Raw genomic sequence first — 19,010 nt, forward strand, 5'->3', positions numbered from 1 at the left:
AACCTTAAAACTCCTGGAAGAAAAACACAGGCAGTAAGCTCCTTGACATGAGTCTTGGCAATGATTTTTTTTGGATTTGACACCAAAAGCAAAGGCATCAAGAACAAAAATAAACAAGGGGGACTACATCAAACTTAATAGCTTCTGCACAGCAATGGAAACCATGAACAAATTGAAAAGGCAATATACTAAATGGGAGAAAATATTTGCAAATCATACATTTGATAAGGGGTTAATATCCAAAATATATGAAAAACTCATGTAACTCAACAGCAAAAAAACATAAGCAATCCAGTTAAAAAAAATGGGCAGGGGCTTCCCTGGTGGTACAGTGGTTGGGAGTCTGCCTGCCGATGCAGGGGACACGGGTTCGTGCCCCGGTCTGGGAAGATCCCACATGCCGCGGAGCGGCTGGGCCGCTGAGCCTGCACGTCCGGAGCCTGTGCTCCGCAGTGGGAGAGGCCCCAGCAGTGAGAGGCCCGAGTACCAAAAAAAAAAAAAAAAAAAAATGGGCAGAGGATCTGAATAGACATTTTTCCAAAGAAGATATACAGATGGCCAACATACCATGAAAAGGTGCTCAATATCACTAATCATCAGGGAAATGCAAATCAAAAGCACAATGAGAGATCACCTCACACCTGTTAGAATGGCTGCCATCAAAAAGACAAGAAATAACAAGTGTTGGCAAGGACGTGAAGAAAAGGGAACTCTTGTGCACTGCTGATGGGAATATAAATTGGTGCAGCCACTGTAGAAAACAGTATAGAAGTCCCTCAAAAAATTAAAAATAGAATTACCATATCATCCAGCCATTCCACTTCTGGGTACTTATCTGAAGAAAATGAAAACACTAATTTGAAAAGATATATACACCCGCATGTTCACTGCAGCATTGTTTAGACTAACAGCCAAGACACGGAAGCAACCTAAGTGTCCATCAATGGATGAATGGATAAAGAAAATGCCATACACATATCTAAATTTTTAAAAATGGAATAACATTCAGCCATAAAAAGAAATCTGGCCACGTGGGACAACATGGATGGACCTTGAGGGCATTATGCTAAGTAAAATAAGTCAGAGAAAGCCAAATACAGCATAATCTCACTTATATGTAGAATCTTAAATAAACAAACAAACAGAGCTCATAAATACAGAGAAGAGTTTGGTGATCGCCAGAGGCAGGGGTTGGGGGGTAGGGGGTGTTAGGGTTGCACAAGACGGGTGAAGGGGGTCAAAAGGTACAAACTTCCAGTTGTAAAATAAATAAGTCCTGGGGATATAATGTACAGCATGGGGACCATAGTTGATAATACTGTACTGCATATTTGGAAGTTGCTAAGAGAGTAAATCTTAAAAGTTCTCACCACAAGAAAAAAATTTGTAACTACAGTGATGGATGTTAGCTAGACTTATTGTGGTGATCATTTTGCAATATATACATATATCGAGTCATTATTTTACACCCAAAACTAATTTAATGTTATATGTCAATTACATCTCAATTAAAAACTGGGTAAAAGATTTGAACAGATATTTCACAAATGAAGATATATAAATGGCCAACAAGCACATTAGTCATCAAAGAAATTCAAATTAAAGCCACAAGATTGAGAACACCAAAGCTGATGAGTTTATGGCACAATCAGAACCTTCATATATTTCTAGTGGGAGCATAAAATGACATAACCACTTTTGAAAACTATTAGGCAGTCTCCTACTACAAGCAATTTCACATCTAAGTATATACACAATAGAAGTTAGTATAAATGTCACTAAAAGATTAGTGTCACTATTCATAACAGTCAACAACTAGAATAAGCTCAAATGACTAGTAACAGTAACATGGAATATTCTATGAGAATGAACCAAACTGTTGTGGAAGAATTTCACATAGTGCTGAGCAAAAGCAGCCAGACACAAAAGAAAGCCTATTATTCCATTTATGTAAAAGTTCAAAATAAGAAAAAACGAACCTATCATGATATAAGGTGAGACAGTGATCATTTTTAGATAGTAAATACTGGAACGGGCTACAAAGGGAGACCTCTGTGATTCTGGTAATGCTACCTTTATATTTCTGCGTGTGGTTTTGTGAGTGTTTTTATTATTGAAAATCCACCAAGCAATATATTTTTAATTTTTTCAGTTTTCTGTATGTATGTTATATTTCAATAAACCTTTTCTTAAAAAGCTAGAAAGGAAAGATGTATCACCTACAAAGGACCAGGAATTAGATGACTAATTTCTTTACTTCAACAATGAAAGCTAGAAGACAGGGCAATAGTATCTCAAATATGCCAAGAAAAAACATATCTCAGCCAAGAATTCTCTATCAAAGTGTTTTTTATGAATGAAGACAAAACATAGACATTTTCAGACAAAGAAAATATCATTTGCCACTGATAGACCCTTATTAAGGTAAATTTTAGAAGACAAATTTCAGGCAAAAGTAAAATTATCTAAGATGGAAGGGCTGAGATGTGAAAGGGAATGATGAGCAGATATAAAATATGGGCAAATCTAAATAAATACTGATTGTATAAAGTGGTATAAAAAAATGTTTGATTTGTAAGAGAAAAATAGAATGGGACCAATATAAAATCCAGTGTATTGTTCAAACTTGTATTCAAAGTTAGACTATTCTAAACTCCTTTTATTATTAAGTGTAAAAATACTGCTTATTTTTATACTTTACATGTATGTTATAAAAGCTAGAATAATAATTGAAATAGACAAAAGCATATAAGTTCCCCAAAAATAGACGAACAAAATGGAGAAAAGGGGGGCTTCCCTGGTGGCGCAGTGGTTGAGGGTCCGCCTGCCGATGTAGGGGACACGGGTTCGTGCCCCGGTCCGGGAAGATCCCACGTGCCGCGGAGCAGCTGGGCCCGTGAGCCGTGGCCGCTGAGACTGAGTGTCCGGAGCCTTTGCTCCACAATGGGAGAGGCCACAACAGTGAGAGGCCCGCATACCGCAAAAAAAAAAAATTCCCTCCAAAGAAATAAACTGGGGAGGGAGAGTAGATGAAACAGGAACGCCAAATTGATAACTGTTGAAGGCAGGTGATGGACACACAGGAATTCATTACATGCTTCCAACTTTGCATATGATATAATTGCTTTTGTAATAATAAACAAGTTTAAAAAGACAAAACGATATCCCAGGAGAGTACTAACCCAAAGTAACTTGGTATAGCTAAATGAATATCAGATAAAAGGTAAAAGTATTGCTAGAAAGACATTACATATGAGTATCAATTCACCTGAGAGAAAAAAATAACTTCTCAAGCTACTGTTTTAAGTATCATTTGCCCCTCTTTGTAAAGTACTATCTGAATCTCATGATACTACTAGTTATCTTGTCAAGCCACATTCTGCTATAAAGTGTGAAATGGGGGAAATCAAACATCCACTTCAACAATAACAAATACTTCTTTCAGTAAATGATGCTAAGATTGTTAACCACGTGAGGAAAAAAAAAGAAAAAAGATGTGAAAACTTGACAAAGAAAATCCTAGTTAGAAGGTAGAGGAAGTGGGAGTAGTTAAGAACATCTCTTCAGATATGGAGCCTAGGAAAGTGAGCAGAAAACCAGTCTTTGTACAGTGCCTATTATGTATGCTTTAAAAAAAACTTCAACTTAATCTTATGAAATGTTTTAAATCATATATTATTACTGTATCACAAATAGGATTCAGATACCATAAATGGTGAGCCAGAGTTTTTCTGGCTCCAAAGCCAATATTCTTTCCATGGTAACATGCTGGCATTAACAGAAGTGATCCAGAGGGGAAGGTAACACATGTACATATATGCAGGTGATCATCAAATAGCTTTTAAAAGATGTTTGCACACAACAAAAATTATACGGTCTTTAAATACAGCAGGGTTGCTGCCTCACCTGACAGAACCAAAAATTCACAGGATTATGGAAGTTATTCAACCCAGCATAGTTGTGCAGAAATAAAAATAAAAACTTCTCAAACTACTGTTTTAAGTATCATTTGCCCCTCTTTGTAAAGTACTATCTGAATCTCATGATACTACTGGCTACCTTGTTAAGCCACATTCTGCTATAAAGTACGAAATGGGGAAAATCAAACATCCACTTCAACAATAACAAACATTTCTTTCAATAAATGATTCTAAGATTGTTATCCATGTGGCGGGGGGGAACAGGATCTCAACACCTCACACCATACACAAAAACTAAGCCCGGGTAGATTAAAGCCTCAAATGTAAAATGTGAAACTTTAAAACTTTAGAATATCTTTATCACCTCTAGGACTTTCATAGCTAGAGAACAGAAGTCAATGCCTGACTTTAAAGCTTCAAAAGACAGGCTGACTCCCTTGTTGTGGGCTAACATGACTGGTGACTTGACGCTGAAGGCAATGCTCATTTATCCTTCCATAAATCCTAGGACCCTTAAAAATTATGCTAAATCAACTCTGCCTGTGCTTTATAAACAGAGCAACAAAGTCTGGATGACAGCACATGTTACAACATGGTTTACTGAGACCTACTGCTCAGAAAAAGATTCCTTTCAAAATATTACTGACATTGACAATGCACCTGGTCACCCAGGAGCTCTGATGGAGATATACAATGAGATTAACATTGCGATCATGCCTGCTAACACAACATCCACTCTGCAGCCCATGGATCAAGGAGTCATTTCAATTTTCAAGTCTTACTATTTAAGAAATACATTTCTTAAGGCTATACCTGCCATAGATAGTGATTCTTCTGATGGATCTGGGCAAAGTCAACTGAAAACCTCTGGAAAAGATTCAGCATTCTAGATGCCACTACGAATATTTGTGATTCAGAGGAAGAGGTCAATATATCAGTATTAACAGGGGTTTGGAAGAAGTTGATTCTAAACTTCATGGATGATTTTTGAGGGGTTCAAGACTTCACTGGAGGAAGTAATTACAGATGTGGTAGAAATAGCAAGAGAAATAGAAGTGGAGCCTGAAGATATGAATGAATTGCTGCAATCTCATGATAAAACTTTAATGAATGAGGAGCTGCTTCTTATGGATGAGCAAAGAAAGTGGTTCCTTGAGACAGAATCTACACCTGGCAAAGATGCTATGAAGATTATTGAAATGACAGCAAAGGATTTAGTGTGAACTTAGTTGATAAAGCAGCAGCAGGGTTTGAGAAGATGACTCCAATTTTAAAAGAAGTTCTAACGTGGGTAAAATGCTACCAAACAGCATTGCCTGCTACAGACAAATCATTTGTGAAAGGAAGAGTCAATTGCTGCGCCAAACTTCACTGTCGTTTTATTTTAAGAAATCGCCACTGCCAGCCCAGCCTTCAGCAACCGCCACCCTAATCAGTCAGCAGCCGTCAACATCGAGGCAAGACCCTCCACCAGCAAAAAGATTAAAACTCAAGGTTCAGGTGATGGTTAGCACTTTTTATCAATAAAGTATTTTTAAATTAAGGTGTGTACATGTTTTTAGGCATAATGTTATTGTACACTTAATAGACTATAGTATAGTGTATAACTTTTAAATCCACTGGGTTTCCACTGGGAAACCAAAAAATTCATTTGGCTTGATTTATTGTGATATTCGCTTTATACTGCAGTGGTTGGGAACCAAACCTGCATTATCTCAGAGGTATGCCTGTATTCTCAATAGCCAAAAGGTGAAAGCAACCCACATGTCCATCAATGAATGAATAAGGAAAACGTGTATATACATATAATGGAATATCATTCAGCCTTAAAACGGAAGAAAATTCTGACACATGCTACAATATGAACCTTCAGGATATTATGCTAAGTGAAATAAGAAGCCAGTTACAAAAAGATAAGACTGAAAGAGTCCACTTATATAATATTTACAGTAGTCAAAATCATATAGACAGAAAGTAGAATGGTGGTTGCCAGGGGCTGGGGAGAGGGAGAATGGAGAGTTATTGTTTAATGGGCAGAGAGTTTCAGTTTTACAAGGTGAAAGGAGCTATGGAGATGGATTCACAACATTATGAAATTAAAAATTAAAGATGGTTAAGATGATAAATTATGTATATTTTACAATTTAAAAAAAGAGGAAAAGAAACTTATTTGAAATAGAATGCAGACCTAAATGTAAAAGGTAAAACTTTAAAACTTCTAGAAGAAAACATAAAATAAGATTTTTGTGACTTTGGGGTAGGCAGATTTCTTAGGTAGGACACAAAAAGCATGAATCATAAAAGAAAAAATAACTTAGACTTCCTAGAATTTAAAACTTCTGCTATTTGAAATATACCATCAAGAAAGTGAAAAGGTAAGCTGCTGAGAGAATATTCACAACAGATACCTCTGAGAAAGAACTTATATCTAGAATATATAAAGAACTGTTATGACTCAATAAAAAGAAAACCAATTTTAAAATGGTCAAAAGATTTGAACAGACACTTCACAAATGATGCACAAATGACCAATAAGCAAATGAAAAAGTGCTTAACATCATTAGTCTTCAGGAGAATGCAAATTAAACTGCAGTGAGATATTACAACATATCCACTAGAATGGCTAAAATGTTTTGAAGGGGATGTGAAGCAACTGGACTCTCATACATTGCTGGTGGGAATGTAAAATGGCACAACCATTTTGGAAATCTACTTGGCAGTTTCTTCTAGAGTTAAATGTCTACTTCCCTCATAATTCAACAGAAATTTTCCCAAGAGAAATGAAAACATATCTACAGAAAGACTTCCACACAAACATTCATAGTAGCTTTACTTATACTGGCCAAATGCTGGGAATAACTCAAAAGTCTACCACCAAGTAAACGGATAAACAAAATCTGATATATCCATACAAAGGAGAATCACTCAGCAACAAACAGGACTGAACTACACACAACATTAATGAATCTCAAAAACACGCTGAGTGTAAGAAGCCAGAAATAAAAAAGGACATGGTACAGTCATTTCTCAGTATCCACGGGGAATTGGTTCCAGGACTGGCTGCGAATAACAAAATCTGAGGCTGCTTAAGTCCCACAGTTGGCATATCTGAATTTCCGCATCTGTGTATTCAACCAACCAGGACCATACCGTATTCAGTATTGAAAGAAATCTGTGTATAAATGGACCCGCGCAGATCAAACTTGCATTGTTCAAGTATATCATTGTATACCATTCAATGATATGAAACTGTAGAAAAGGCAAGTCTAATTTAGAGTCATGGAAAGCAGTTATGCGCATGCCTGGGGCTGGGAGTGTGGGGGAACTGAATGGAAAGGGGCACAAGGAAACCTTTTATTTTATCTTAATTTTTTATTTGTTGGCTGCGTCGGGTCTTAGTTTTGGCACACGGGATCTTTTGTTACGGCCCATAGGCTCTTCATTGTAGTTCATGGGCTTCTCTCTAGTTGTGGTGTGCAGGTTTTCTCTCTCTAGTTGAGGCATGCAAGCTCAGTAGTTGTGGCGTGTGGGCTTAGTTGCCCCACGGCATGTGGGATCTTACTTCCCTGACCAGGGATCAAACCCAAGTCCCCTGCATTGGATGGTGGATTCTTTACCACTGGACCACCAGGGAAGTCCCCAAGGAAACCTTTTAGAACAATGGAAATGTCACATATCTTGTTTTTGGTGAGGATCACCGGAAGTATAAATATTTGACAAAACACTTCAAGCTGTACACTTTAAATGGATACATTTTATTGTCTGTAAATTATAGCTCAGTAAAGTTGATTAACATCTCCTCTACATTAGAAGACATAAGCAAGATTTCTCCTTTATAAAACAGGGATAATAATAGTACCTATTTTCTATGTGCTGTGATTAGTAAATGGGCTAAGGTTAGCATTAGGTCATATGAAACACTTAGGACTTGCTGTATAATATAAACCCAAAAAATGTTAGTGGAATAAAGTTTTCTTAAAGATAAATAACTCTGCACAAGAGTCACTATAAACCAGTGGTTCTCAACCAGGGGCAATTTTGCTCCCAGGGACAATGGGCAATGTCTGGAGACATTTTGGATCATCATGACTGGAGTGGTGCTACTGGCATCTAGTGGATAGAGGTCAGGGATGCTGCTGAACATTCTACAATGTACACAACAATCTTCACAACCAAGAATTATCTGACCCAAAAGGTCAATACTGCAGAGGTTGAGAAATCTTGCTGTAAACAAAGTGACACAACAATCCACATATGGAAAGAAAATATATAAAGTGCACATAATCAACATGGAATTTTGAGTCCAAAGTGACTATAGTATATATCTTCTACAAATCAAAAAGAAAAATCAAAACCAACAGGAAGGGCTTCCCTGGTGGCGCAGTGGTTGAGAGTCTGCCTGCTGATGCAGGGAACACCGGTTCGTGCCCCGGTCCGGGAAGATCTCACATGCCGTGGAGCGGCTAGGCTCGTGAGCCATGGCCGCTGAGCCTGCGCGTCCGGAGCCTGTGCTCCGCAACGGGAGAGGCCACAACAGTAAGAGGCCCGTGTACCGCAAAAAAAAAAAAAAAACAACAGGAAAATGAGCAAAGATTAAGAACATGGCCAGTAAACATGAAAAGATCCTCTCCCTGTAGAAAAATACAAAGTGAGTGAGACAGCATTTTTAAACCAATTAAGTGGTAAAAACAAAAAACTGTGACAATAGCAAATGTTGGTGCAATAGAGAAGAAGAGAAATCTACACTATACACTGCAGGTGAAAGAGTAAGTTAAAGCCATATATCAATACATATATGAATGTATGTACATATATCAATATATGCATTCCTATTCATACATTAGTTACCCCTAGGGATGGAGAGGGGAGGAACTTAATTATATCTTAATTTAAATTACAGTTCTGCTCTCTGAAAGCTGTAAGTTTTAAAATGATACCCATTCACCGAACACCTAATACATATCAGGTAATGTGTAAGAGACACTTCATACTTTTATTCCTCACAACAAATCTATGTTGTAGATATTAGTAGCTCTTTAGGTACAGAGCCAGCTAGTGGCAGAGCCAGGATTCAGGCCAAGGGCTTTCCACTGCAAGGTCCAACCCTGTCTCTCCCACAGCAGTACAATATTATGACCTATGCCCTAATGTTTGACAATATTAATGCATTCTTGGAAATATTTCTGGTTTTCATCAAAGTATCTCAATCAAGATAATTCTGGAATGGGGAGAAGATAAAGAAAACAGGATGGCAAACTGCAGAGTAAGCAAGGCAAATAAAAGCTATAGACATCTCCCCTAGAAAAATGTGCATAGACATGAAATTATGTATATAATTTCAGTGGTTCACAAATTCCCCGGGAACACCCACGAAAAGGCCTTTGGATCCAGGTTAAGAACGTCTCCTTAGGGGGAAAAAACAGGCCATATTCACTCGTAGTATTTGAAGGACCATCCAAATTTCTTTGACCAGAGTTGTACTTTATCAACTAGTGCATAAATGTTCCAAACATTGCTCGTGTTCAGAAATCTTTTGGTTTGCCTCAGTAAAATCTACCATCATTCTTACTGTAACGAGCTCTGTTCCAAATTGTATATGAGAAGTAATGAGACTGGTGGTTCTATGAGGCTTGTAGAATTAAATTCAATTAGACATCTTGTGTGTAAAGGTTACCTTTGCTGAAGGATGAAAGTTAGAACAAGGGACAACAGATATCAGGCTTAAAAAAGAGGGTGGATCTTTTCCACATCCGGAAACAATTACTAATAAGTTATATCCCATCGTATGTCCATATTTGCAAAAATGCATAAGATTCAACATCTTTAGTTTTAAAACAAGAAAATGCCACACAATCCATGAGCTTATTTTTTTTCATGTGTCATAATCTTTTTCTTTATATTTCCTTCTTTGTCATTTTGGGGTGATGGTTTGTCTTTCCTACTCTCTAGTCTTCTTCAATATTCCCTCATTCTGCCTTTTTTATCTCTTAAGCAGATGTAGGTATACAGATTTCATATTTTCTATCAACCTAGTTAATTCTGAATTAGTATCTTTTGTTGCCCACAAATACATACACCTAAACTGGCTAATTTATCTTTTTTTTTTAATTAATTAATTTATTTTGGGCTGCACCGGGTCTTCGTTGCTGTGCATGGGCTTTCTCTAGTTGCGGCGAGTGGAGGCTACTCTTCGCTGCGGTGCCTGGGCTTCACATTGCAGTGGCTTCTCTTGTTGTGGAGCACATGCTCTAGGCGTGCGCTTCAGTAGTTGTAGCTCGTGGGCTCTAGAGCACAGACTCAGTAGCTGCGGTGCTCCGGCTTAGCTGCTCCGTGGCATGTGGGATCTTCCCGGACCAGTGCTCGAACCCCTGTCCCTTGCATTGGCAGGCAGATTCTTAACCACTGCGCCACCAAGGAAGTCTGTATCTTGTGGTTTTCAATTGACTGTTTTACTATGCATCTTTACATGGGGAATGGAGACAATGTCCATGCTGTACACTAGTTCAGACTTATGCTCCACCCAGCACACTATCTCTTCATTTACTTTACAAACATATGAGTGTTACTATGAGCAGCACCTGTACTATGCAGAGAATGGAATTAGTGAACACTTGTGGGAAGACTTCAGAAGTTACAGACATGTTCTGCAACGTTCTAATTTTTCTTAATGACTAATTAAGCACATCAACCACAACTTTATTCACATTTTTAAAGCTATTTATATCTTCAGCCTGCATAACATCTGGGGAGAAACTACTAAAATGACTACTTAACTAATATTACCTCCTTGGACCTTAAAAAAAATCTACCAGTGCTCATATTCATTGGTATAGTATTCAAATCTGTAGATTGTCTAGTCTTACCTTTAAGTATCTTCTATGTTTTGACCATAACCTCCTTCTTCCCATAACTGAGAACAATTATTTGTCCTAAATATTGTCTACATGCCTCAACTTTTTATTTACTTTTTTTTTTTTTTTTTTTGCAGTTGCCGAGCAACAGGCTCCGGATGCGCAGGCTCAGCGGCCATGGCTCACGGGCACAGCCGCTCCGCGGCATGTGGGATCTTCCCGGACCGGGGCACGAACCCGTGTCCCCTGCATTGGCAGGCGGACTCTCAACCACTGCGCCACCAGGGAAGCCCTTTATTTACTTTTATCTAGAAAAAAGTCAGTAGGCATACTGACACAAGGCATACAACGGATTCCCAATCAACAGAAGCTACTCCTAGTTTCTAAGCTCCCTGAAAGTAAGAGCATGTGTTTCCTTGAATCTTCACCATCACAATAACTAGCATAGGGCTTCACACATCAAAGAAACTCAGTGGATCCCAGCGACTGCCTTAGGAGAAGTTTCCAGCTTTAGGCAAATATTACACTACTATTACTTTTTCTGGAGGCAGCCCTAACTGCACTGGTGTATTCCATATAAATTTATGTAGAAGTGTTTTAAAGATTTTTAAAATTCCTTTAATAACCTTTCAACAACTTCTCATGGTTCTTAGCATACAACGCAAACTCTTTACTATGGCCTAGTTGCTTATTCCCCCCCTGCCCCACACACTTAAGACGTCCTAGCCACACCTGGCCTCCACCTGCTCCTCAACTACTACTCTAAGCGTATTTCAGCCTCCCGGTCTATTTTCCTCTAATTGGGATGCCTCCCCCATCTTCACAGGCTGGGCTAACATCAGGCTCAACCGTGGCCTCCGGAGAGTCCTTCCCTTGATTACTCTGCCTTCGCCTCTACCCTGTTACCGTATTCATGGAAGAGCACTTACCACTACGCCAAATTCTCTCTTATCTGTTTCCAAGTGAGGGCACGGACAGTGTCTATTTTGCTTCCAGGTGTATCCCAGGGCCTAGACCTGAGACTAGCACAGAGCAAGCGAGTGACCCTGCGCTACAACTCCTCCTAAGGCCACCTCCTGGCTTTCAGGCTGGCGCCCTAGTCATGTGGGGCCTTCACCGGGACCCGCTAGCGTCTCCCCACAACAGGCCCCCTTTCCGGGGCCTAAGGGCGCGCACCCCCTTTCCCCCCGGGGGGCTGGTCGGGAGGGTCGGACGCCCCTGCGGTCGGGTCACAGCCACGGCGGGATTCTGGACTCGGGGGCAGGGGGTGTGGGCGTTGGGAACTCGTGCAGTCACAGCTGTACGCGGCTTGGTTCTGGGCTCGTGGAACCGGCGCACGAGCCGCCCACCCGTCCAACCCCTCTCCGACCCGTCTCGAGTCTTTAACACGGACTTCTGAAGTGAGGGGTCTGTGAAGAAGGCAGGCCTCCTTCTCAAGAGCAGTGAGAGAAAGTTTAGCTCTGGTCACCAGAAAACGACTTCGAGGGAACCGACTGGAAAACTCACCAGAGAGCGTAGGCTGCACAGCCACCTCGAGAGAACTTGACTGAAGGGAGGAATCGCCGACGCGAGACAACCGAGCGCGCGCTCAGCGCGCGCTGAGCCGCACAGCCGCAGTAGAAGCCTCGCGCGCCCAGGGCGGGGCGCGGAACTGGGGCGGGGCCGAGCAGCTCCTCTCGCTCGCTGACGTGACGGGTCGTGGCGGAAGGGTGTGGACGCGCAGGCGCCGCAGCGGCCCGGGAGGCAGGGGGCGGGGCCGCGCAGGCGCCGTGAGCGGCGGTAGCGGCGGCGGCGGCGGTGGTAGAGGTAGTGGCGGCAGCTGTGAAGGGGTTCCGGGAAGATGGTGCTGATTAAAGAATTGTGAGTAGGGTCGGTGGGCGTGAGCGAGGTTCCGGGACGGCTGTGGTGGGAGAATCATTGATTGAGAAGTGGCGGAATATTCCTAAGAAGGAGCGAGCCTCGGGCCGGCCGCTCCCTGCGCGCCACCCCCTCCCCCGGCCCGCGCCCCGGCCCGCTCTAGGCCCCTCCAGGCCCCCCTGGCGTTGTCGTGGTAACAGTGCTGCCCTCTCCCCACCCAGGGGCGGAGGCGGCAGGGTCTTAGCTGCAGCGCGTGGCTCAGGAAGGCGCGGCCGGGAGTTTCCGCTGGGACCCGCCTTCTCTCCCTAATCCCCTCACCCCAGTTTGAACCTGGGCCCATCCCCAGGCTCTCGGGTGGGACCCAGCTGAAGCCCAAGGGTGGGGGAGACGCGATGGGTCTGTGGGTTTTCGTCCGGGGTGGAGCCTGTCTGTAACCCGCGGGAGGTGGGCTTGCCAGGCAAAGGTAGCGCTGGTGTCGGGGCTGGAGGTGGGACGTAGGTGCCCTGAAGTTCATGCTGGAGTCGGGAGTCCGGAAAACATGCTCTTCACTGGGCAGTGAAGCTCTCCCTTCACGGGAGAGCCATCTTTCTGCTCTGAGTCTCAGTTTCTACATCTTTAAGATGGGGTGACACTCTGGGCCCCGTGTACTTCCCGGGGTTTAGATGAGGCGTTAACATGTGGTTGGTCAGATAAAAGGGTTTCCAGGTGCATCAGACCGGCGAAGTGGTTTTGTTGAAAAGTTACGGCATTTCCTACCGGCAGGGATTGTGAATATCACAGGAAATCTGGTTGGTAGGGAATGTTCAGCTGTCACAGCTGGTTCGTGTTGTCAGCATCCCTTGGGCAGCTAGGGATTTCGAGTGTGGCCCGTTCTTGGGTTTTTCAAATGCTCTTTTGATTTTAAACTCTTAAAATTCTTGGCTTAATTTAGCTAACTCCGGACAGCTTATTTTTAGTGTTAGTTCTCAAACTTCTTTTAAAAAGTCACTCCTGTCGCTTCTTTGCTTAAAATTCTTCAGACTCCTTATCTCACTGAGAATAAAAGCCAATGCCTTTACTATAGCCTAGGAGGTCTTAACACTGTTTTGTGCTGTGATTTCAGTTACGTCCCTTCCCTTGTCCCTTACAAGCTCACAAGTTTTCTTGCTGTTCCTCCACTACTCCAGGAAAAGTTCAGTTCGGGGCCTTTCTGCTTGCTGTTCCCTCTGCATGAAGAGCTCTTCCCTCATCTCACTAACTCACCTCATTTCAGGTCTTTGCTTAAATATCACCTTAGGGAATCCCTCTCTGAAGATCTAATTGCACCCCCTCCCCATTTGGTGTTTGCCTTCCCTGCTTTATTGTTCTCCACAGCAGTTATCACCACTAACATGCAGCACAATGGTTATTTTTTTTATTTTACTAGATGTGTTCTCTCACTGCATGTAAACTCCACGAATCTGTCTGTTTTGCTCACTCTAACATCCTCAGCTCATAGAATAGTCTCCAGCACATAGTAAGTGTTCAATAAATATTTGTTAAATAAATTAATGGAAAATTATAACTTTATTCAGTGACAGGGATCCTGAGAAAAGACACATTTTCAGTTAAAGCTTATTTATAGTATTGAACTTCGGATTTATAAAAATTTTTCTTCCAAGTCGTTTGTACAATGTATCATGCAAGTGTTATCTCATTTATTACTCTGAAGTTTTTGTAACTGATAAGTGGCAGATGTTAAGACTTCTGGAGGAAATAAGACAGGAGGAAATTGACTTGGCCCAAGTCACATAGCATGTGCATTGCAGAACTGATTTTAGGTCATAGATCTAGTCATTTTTCTTAGTTATTTCCTCCCTCCTAAAATGTGAATTAAGTGTTCAGTCGATCCCTTTGACAGTTATGTGAGTAGTATCAGGCTAAATCATGGAAAGAAATTCTCATTGGGAATTTGCATGCTGTGCGTTTTGTGAATCATTACTTTCTTTATAAAAATTTTAATGTGCCGAGGTAACAAGTGTTGAAATGTGTTCAAGGTATAATACTTTTTCTGGAGGAGTTATACAATTACATTTCTTAATGTTCACTCCTCATGTATGTCTCCCCTAGACTTTTTTTTTCCTCCTAGAGTTTTTTTTTTTTTTTTTGGCTGAGGCGTGGCTTGTGGGATCTTAGTTCCCCAACCAGGGATTGAACCTGGTCCCTTGGCAGTAAAAGCATGGAGTCCTAACCACTGGGCCGCTAGGGAATTCCCATTTTCCTTCTAGACTTTTTGAGGTCAGAGGCTGTTTCTTATTTTATAAGTATTCCCGGTACCACACAGCATCTAGTCTAGCACACTGTAAGAACTCAGTGTTGTTTAACAAAAAAAATGATTCTTCCTACTCACACGTCAACTTTCTAAAATTGTTTTTTGGTCAGGAGCAATGAATAGGTCATTCCTATGTGAAGATGTTGGTAAACTGTAATATACTTCGGCAAATGTTTGTTGTCTTTAAAAATGCCATCTATTTTTGACATGAATTAAAAGGTTAGAAATAACTTTCTCAGGTTGGGGAGTTCCCTTCGGGTTGTTGCTTAAGCAATAGATGAAATTGCCATTAGTGTAAAAGTCCTGGTTTTAAAGAACTATTTGTAGTTCGATCTGGAAAATTATTTTAGAAGGATTTTCAGAGAAGTTTGAAAAATTTCAAATTGCTCTAAAAGTTGAATACTGCTTTTAGAATAATAATACAAAATCAAAGCCTGTTTCTTTTCTCTTTTTCTTAAGCAAATCTTGAAGAAGTTACTTGACTCATCATTCATTCACAATGTCTTTATCAGTCATTTTCATTTCGTGAAGTAAGTTTCCCTGAAAGTGTTAGTATATAAAAATAGGGATCTTCCTACTAGTAAGTAGTTGCTAAAATTACTCAGCAGTGATTCTTTGGTTTTGTGAAACTTTAGGGAAGTCTTTAACTGTTTCCTTTCTGTTCTTCCATTTCCTCGCATCCCAGCATCCTCATTTGGACCTTTGTACATCCTTACCCTGCCTCCCAAAAGATGGCTTTTCCTCACCTTCCTGCTTCTCAATGTTTTTAACCACCTACAGATGACGCCTTCAGGTTAGCTGTAGTTATGTCACTTACCTTTTGGAACAACCTTCCAGGATTCCTTGTTGTCTAATAAATTTAATAGATTTCTTACCATTGTATTCCAGACCCTGATAATATGCTCCCAAACTGTATCTTTGTCTGTATCTCCCAAAATATGCTCCCAGCCTGTATCATAGTCTTCCCCCTGCCTCCGCCCTAGTTCATTTTCTGTTACTGAGACAGTGAGCAAGTTAAGTTAGTGTGTACCCTGAGGAGACAGCTAAAATGATTAGGTGTGGAAGGATTTTGTATAACAAGTTTATTCTTGATGAGAATAAAAATTAGTAACCACTGTGACTTTGAGAATGTTTGTTGTGTTTAGATGACCATTATCAGAAAGACAGAGTGATGAGTGACCCCCAGTAGTCAAGGAGGAGGGAGTAGCAGGAGATGTGTTTTACACGTGTTGGAGATTAAGGTGATGTGGGCTTTCAAGCATCGTTTGAGGAGACTAAGGAGAGAGAAACAGGTGAAAAGTGAGCTGAAGAGAAGTTGGAATGAGGAAAACTACTGGGAATTTTCTGTAAAATGAAAATTGAGGTGAATGCCATGATATTTTTTTTTCTCTCCTCATAGTAGAAAGAGTTAAATAAGATTTTAAATGGCACTGCTATGGTAGCTTGATGGTTAGGAGGGAAAAGTCTGAGAATGACCAGGCCAAAAATGAAAAAGTTGCTATCTTGGACACCAGCTATTATCATGAGACATTTGATATTCAGGGATGGCCTTGGTTTTCGGAGCTTATTGTGGAAATAAGTGTGAGGGTACTTCCCTATAAAAATCTGGAGATAAAATGCAATATCCTGATATACAAAATAATACATCATAGAATTCTTTTTTCGAATTCATCTTTAGGAGCATTATGCCTCTCTGCTGGTCCTTTTGTATGTACAGTAACAAACTCTTGGACAAGATCGAACACAGAAACCTTATATTGAAAAGGGGTTATATTTATAAAGTTCAACGTATTTTCCATGGTAAAGTTTTTTCTTACTAAGTCTAAAGGACCTTTTACTTGTTTTTCTCAATAAAATTGAGGAATAATTGGGTAGTGGGGAACAGTTTTTGGAGGCATTCATTCGTGAGATTCAAGACATGTATTCTGGGAGAAAGTATCATAAAAACAAAATGCATAATATATAGATGGAGAATGCAACCATACTAAAAGTTTCACAAGGACAACCTGACCAGGCAGTCTACAAATAATATATCCTGTACCCTGCAATGTTCAGTGATGAGTTTTCTCTTGTTCCTTTACTCCTCACAAGAATCTCTACAACTGCGTTTTTGGGGTCCTGGTATAATGAGGATGCTAAATGCAAGTGATTGTTGAGAGCCAGGAATGGGTAGTTTTATTTCCCCCATTTAAAAACTCTTATTTAGAGCTGTAGTCATTGCAAAGACCCTCTTCCATAAACAACATCTTGTACTAAGCTATCATTGGATTTAAAACGAAAGCTCTTTAATCGTGGAGATCTGTGTTTTAAAGCCAACTATTTCATGTTTAACGTATTTGTTATTCTTTTGTCTTTTTAGCCGTGTGGTTTTGCCATGTTCGGTTCAGGAGGTAAGTCTTGCTTACATAGTTTATTTTGATACGCTAATCTAAAGACATATTTTCATTGTATTCATTTACCTTTACTTTGCAGTTTATGTGACAGAGTGAATTATGATGTGTTAAAGATAATTAATTGTAAATGAATTTCTGTTAACACTGCCTTGTTTTGGAAGGCTCTCAGAATGTAGATTAACTTCCTGTCTGGTGCAGGAATTCTGTCTACAGTATCCCAGAGAAAGAAGGTTCCAGCCTCAACTTAGGCACTTTAGGGTTAAGTCACTTGCTGCTTGGAGAAGCAGCCTACTTTACTGTTGCATATTTTAAACATTTGTCATTACTTTAAACCAAAATCTGCTTTCCTATAAAGTTTGCCTGTTGTTTACGGTTCCTTCCACTTGAGCAAAGAGAAGTAAGCCTGTTCTGTCTTGCACATGGTGACCTTTCAGGGTATTTTTTGGACAATTCTCTCTCCTCCTCCTGGCCCTTTTGTTCCATCTTCTCTGCGTGAGGTCACAAGGTTAAACATTCCCAGCACATTCATTTGGCCTAATATAATGTGATCTCCAGACTTTCTCACAAGCTCGTCTCACTGCTCACTGCACGTGCTGTAGTTGTTGCTCCCAACTGAAAAAGTGTTCCCAACACAGTCTGACCACAGAACCGTGAGAGATCATTGTCTCCCTTGATCCGCACGGTACAGAAATGCATCACCTATTCAGAACTTGCATGTCCTGCAGTTGTAGCTCTCAGTAGTATAGCCAGGAATGAGGATAAAAGCAGAGACAGCTTCTGAGAAATCAAGATACGTGTAGGAAAACCCATAAAGGCCTTTGGGTCCTTCTGTAACTTGCGCACAGCTTGCACTCTTAGGTTATCTGGTTTTCCTAGAGCTGACACTCGATTAGAAGCAGTGAATTGGAAGTGGGACAAAACAAACTGATAACCTAAGACGTGACAGCTGACAGAAGGCAGACAGAAAAAAAATAAAATGCAGGAACTTAAAAGGAGTAGCTGTGTGTCACTGTTTCATGTAGACTTGAACATAGCCGCATGTACCTCAGTAGTGCCTGAGGTTTCTGTATTAAAGTGAATTAGAACACTCGAGACAAGCCAGGCACCCCTATTCTTTACTTGTACAATTGTTTGAACTTGAATGTGGAAATTGACATTTGTTTCTGTTAAATTTTTCTTTTGGTTTCAGCTAGTTTCTGAGTCTTAGTATTGTCACCCAGAATAATCTCAGCTTTTTGTTATATTTGGACTTAATAAAACATGCCTCTTGTCTTTAAGTTATTCTTAAAAATGAGAATGAAAGCCTAGTAGCATGTGGCAAAATATCAGTCCATTAATAGCATATTTTTGGATACTGTTGTCCTTCCTGTGTAAGTCTTTGTTACTCTGTTCCTGACCAAGATCAAATTTACCCTCTGGCTTAGAGACATTTTAATCATGTTTTCAAAATATCACAGTGTTGAGAAGTATATTTTGAAAGACGTAAGGATTATAGCATTACTGGACTAACCCTGGTGTTGTATCATGAAAACCAAAAGAAAAAAGCCCTTTCTGCAGTCTAAAACCTCTACAAAAACTTTTTTGATGCGTTTAAGAAATCTTTCCAAATTGAGTGTGTGTGTGTGTGTGTGTGTGTGTATGTGTGTGTGTATGTGTAAATTAACCTGCAATATAGCATCATACTCCCATGGGCTTTTTA

At 40.4% G+C, this 19,010-nt stretch overlaps 1 protein-coding gene across 3 annotated transcripts in view; it reads left to right on the forward strand.

The window, feature by feature from the left end:
* The first annotated feature begins 12,492 nt into the window (after nt 1-12,492).
* The window catches only part of PITPNB (phosphatidylinositol transfer protein beta), a 62,062-nt gene continuing 55,544 nt past the window's right edge, over nt 12,493-19,010 (forward strand). For 2 of the 3 annotated variants that reach the window (XR_004345349.1, XM_032602455.1), the window contains exons 1-2: nt 12,527-12,631; nt 17,278-17,308. Coding sequence is in view for 2 of the 3 variants with exons in the window: in XM_032602455.1 (XP_032458346.1) it covers nt 12,612-12,631; nt 17,278-17,308 (51 nt within the window). In the remaining variant the exon portion in view is untranslated. Of the gene's footprint in view, nt 12,632-17,277; nt 17,309-19,010 lie in introns of all 3 variants that reach the window. The other variant, XM_032602454.1, reaches the window with a different exon arrangement.

This window comes from Phocoena sinus, chromosome 14 (assembly GCF_008692025.1).
Source record: "Phocoena sinus isolate mPhoSin1 chromosome 14, mPhoSin1.pri, whole genome shotgun sequence".
NCBI lineage: Eukaryota > Metazoa > Chordata > Mammalia > Artiodactyla > Phocoenidae > Phocoena > Phocoena sinus.